This window comes from Nannospalax galili, unplaced genomic scaffold (assembly GCF_000622305.1).
Source record: "Nannospalax galili isolate Female #2095 unplaced genomic scaffold, S.galili_v1.0 scaffold387, whole genome shotgun sequence".
Lineage (NCBI taxonomy): Eukaryota > Metazoa > Chordata > Mammalia > Rodentia > Spalacidae > Nannospalax > Nannospalax galili.
This window is the reverse complement of record NW_008355795.1, coordinates 1,022,409-1,026,041: the sequence shown is the minus strand read 5'-3', so window position 1 is coordinate 1,026,041 and position 3,633 is coordinate 1,022,409. Positions and strand designations below refer to the sequence as shown.

The 3,633-nt window shown below is 40.8% G+C and overlaps 1 protein-coding gene across 1 annotated transcript in view; it reads right to left on the bottom strand.

Annotated features, from left to right (window-relative positions):
- Lrriq3 (leucine rich repeats and IQ motif containing 3) overlaps positions 1 to 3,633 on the bottom strand; it is a 165,894-nt gene that overhangs the window by 156,911 nt on the left and 5,350 nt on the right. The window contains exons 2-3 of the mRNA XM_008853646.2: positions 3,101 to 3,349; positions 1,945 to 2,268 (exon numbers count right to left, since the gene is read on the bottom strand). Of these exons, the coding sequence (XP_008851868.1) occupies positions 1,945 to 2,268; positions 3,101 to 3,349 (573 nt within the window). The remainder of the gene's footprint in view (positions 1 to 1,944; positions 2,269 to 3,100; positions 3,350 to 3,633) is intronic.

The window sequence follows — 3,633 nt, the reverse complement described above, 5'->3', positions numbered from 1 at the left end:
AAGGACCCAGAAAAGAAGAAACTTGAATTCCCAGCTTGGTGACTCCCTGTCTGATACTGGGTTACTTTGAAGCCTCAGAATGCTTCTCTTTTCTGGGAAATAAGAGCAGTATCTTCCCATGTCAAAGGAAATGCTAACGACTGAGTAAGATTCTTGCAGAAAGGTCTTTCTAGCTGTTAGAGTCAATATAGCCTAAACCTCAACCCTTTCATCCTGTTAGCTCCTTCCCTTCCCTACCTTCTCCTTCCCAGTCCCCAGCCCCTCGCCAGGAAATGTTGGACTAATTGTTTTTAAATAACGGGGCCACAGCATTTATTTTTAGACACACAGTGTGAGAGAGTGATTACATTAGGCAGCCAGCACAGCTGTGGCAGATGACTGTAGTACGAAGGGCAAACTCCTGGGCTGCGATGCTCATTCTTTCCCACTGTGCTACCTTCCCTGACTTTCCATCATGTCCTTGAAGAAACCTTGGTCCCTCAGTCCTTTCAATATCCTCAGGTTGAACATCTACATTTCCACCTACAATTGTACTATACCACAGGACTAGGACTAAGTAAATTTTGTCCTTTACGGTCAAGGGTAAGACACTAGGCTTCGATACTGCCTTTTATTTTTAAAAAGCTATTACAAAATAATTACCAAAACTCAAATGTATTAAAAGTAATATTTCAAACTCATTATCATTGTCATAATATTTAAAGGACTATATGCAGTCCCCACAGAGCCTACCACCTTTGCGATTTTAAGCCTTCCCACACATCTTCCCTGCCCCATGTTCATGTGTCCTCACAGCCTGACCTGTCCAGATTTGACCACTGTCCAGATTAATTCAATATTCTTCCTTAGATTTTCTCTACATACATACCCACGTGACACACAGTTACTTTTGTTCCATGACAGATGACAGATACAGTGATGGCCTCATAAGATCACATCGGGAGGCAGAGGCAGGTGGATCTATGTGAGACTGAAGCCAGCCTGTTCTACATAGTAGGCTTTACAGGTTGGCTGGGGCTACAGGGAGATCCTGTTAAAAAAAATACACACTCTTCTGCAACTTCCTGTCCGCCTTCCCACACATCTTCCCTGCCCCATGTTCATGTGCCCTCACAGCCTGACCACTGTCCAGATTAATTCAATATTCTTCCTTAGATTTTCTCTACATACGTACCCACATGACACACAGTTACTTTTGTTCCATGACAGATCACAGATACAGTGATGGCCTCATAAGATCACATCGGGAGGCAGAGGCAGGTAGATCTATGTGAGACTGAAGCCAGCCTGTTCTACATAGTAGGTTTTACAGGTTGGCTGGGGCTACAGGGAGGTCCTGTTAAAAAAAAATACACACTCTTCTGCAACTTCCTGTCTAATGAATGACTCAGTCTTAGGCATAAATTTTTCTGACAGCTGCAGAATTAATCCTCCCATTGGAGTTCTTTCCAAAACTCATGTTGCTATGGAGAATGGCCATCCTTTCAACGTCCTCCAATAGACTATAGCCTCCAGGTGCACAGCTTCTTAGCTTCTTCCATTATTTTATAAGTCAATAGTGATTTGGTTATGTGAACGTGTCCAAATTCATTGACTAAGAATTGGGTAGAATATGCTCTTCCAATAATAATATAAATCATCTTTGATGACATTTCAACAAAAAAAACATTTCCCACATGAATCAACATATACCAAAATAAATGTCTTCATCAGTTAAGGAATATATTCAGATACAATTTGATTTTAAACCCATATTTTTATGAGAGAAGATGCAAGCTTTTATTTTTTTCAGAGATAAAGCCATAAAATGCATTCATATGTGAATATTTTATTTAAAAGTTAAAAGTATTATTAAATAGATTATATATTTAAACCTAGAATCTAGAAGCTAAAATGTTATGGCTATGAACTTATTTTAAAAGAAATGCTAATTAAGTGACTTACCTTTCTCAAGGCTGGGCAGATGTTGAAGAACAGCTGGTGGTCGTAGGTTTTGAATCTCTCAGGAAGATTCCAGTTCTGAATGATTTCCTCGTCGGAAATCACGTGGTGGTCCAGGGCTTTGAGTGGCCAGATGCTGTTCACAAGCACGTGCCTGTAGCCCTTCTTCAGGCTCACTGGGCAGTCAAACATGGTGAGGGCCACCAGGCTGGGGCATGCAGACAGCACACAGATGCTCTTCAGCCTAGAGAAGCCATTATCGTGGAGGCAGAGAACCTTCAGATTCTTCAGCCCACTCCAGAACTTTCTTTGTTCAAGAGTCTTTATCTGAAGTAACATTAAAAATATTTTAACACTCATACAAATAGGATGGAATATCATCAATATTCCCCAAATGGCAAGTTCCTAATAAATAATTTAAAACATTTTTTCCAATTATCCAAATCCTGGGTACAAAGCTACACAACACGGTGAAGATTTGGAATAACCTGCGATTATTCCCAGCCACCTGGGTCTCTAGTTCCAGGATCTGACGCCATCTTCTGGCCTGGGAGGACAGCAGAACACACACACACACACACACACACACACACACACACACACATACACTTTCAACATAAGTGTAGAACATATATGGATGTAGATCTTTCAGTGAAAGTCTTTAGTAATAGGCCATCTCTAAATTTATAAACAAGGGATCCAACACAAAGTTAAGAAATTAAGACCATCTTTTAAATTTTATTTAACTTTTTGTGAACTTCATACAAAACATCTCAAACAATCTTCATTATCTTTATACCCTCATCCCCACTGGGACCTTCCCATAGTCCCCCCACTGGAGGTCATATCCTCTGTCATCCCTGTTACTACCCACTGTGCTGTCACTGTCACCATTCGCTCCCCAGTGCAAGTCCATCCACTGTGTCTAGTCAGCCTATTAGACAAGACATATTCTTCATAAGACTGTGCATTAAGAAGTCAAAGACAACAGATCATGCATTTTATACATCTGCATTAAATTTTACTTACATTTTTTAGATTTTGTGTTTACACACCTCATTTTTTATTTTTAAGCTTTCCTTCTATTCTTACTGGAAGTGGCAGCAACATCATAAAGAGGTGACATGGTTAATTTACACACACAGTCATTACTGCTTACCTGGTTTCCATGGAGATCAAGTTTGACTAACTTTATACAGCTTTGAAGTGGGTGAATGTCTATAATAAAATTGTTGGAGCAGATGCACACTTTAAGCGAGATGCATGACTGCAAACTGTCCAGGGATTTCAGATGAAGGCTGTTGTACTTCACAAAAACAAAATCTTTCTGATCTTTGATTATATTTTCATTGTAGTGACTCCATTCCTCATGATTGATGAGCTCTTTTGTGATTGTTCCATGAAACATCTGGAAAGCATGGAGAATGAGGTTTAAGGATTACTTTACAGATTGGAGAGATGCCTCCCTGGGTGGGAGCCCTACTACTCATCCACAGAACCCGAGCTCAGTTCCCAGCACCTTCATCAGGCGGCTCACAGCTGCCTGTATCTCCAGTTCCAGTGTATCTGACCCCACTCATCTGACTTCTGAGGGCACCTCATGCAGAAGCCATATACACACAGACACACACACACACACACACACACACACACAGAGAGAGAGAGAGAGAGAGAGAGAGAGAGAGAGAGAGA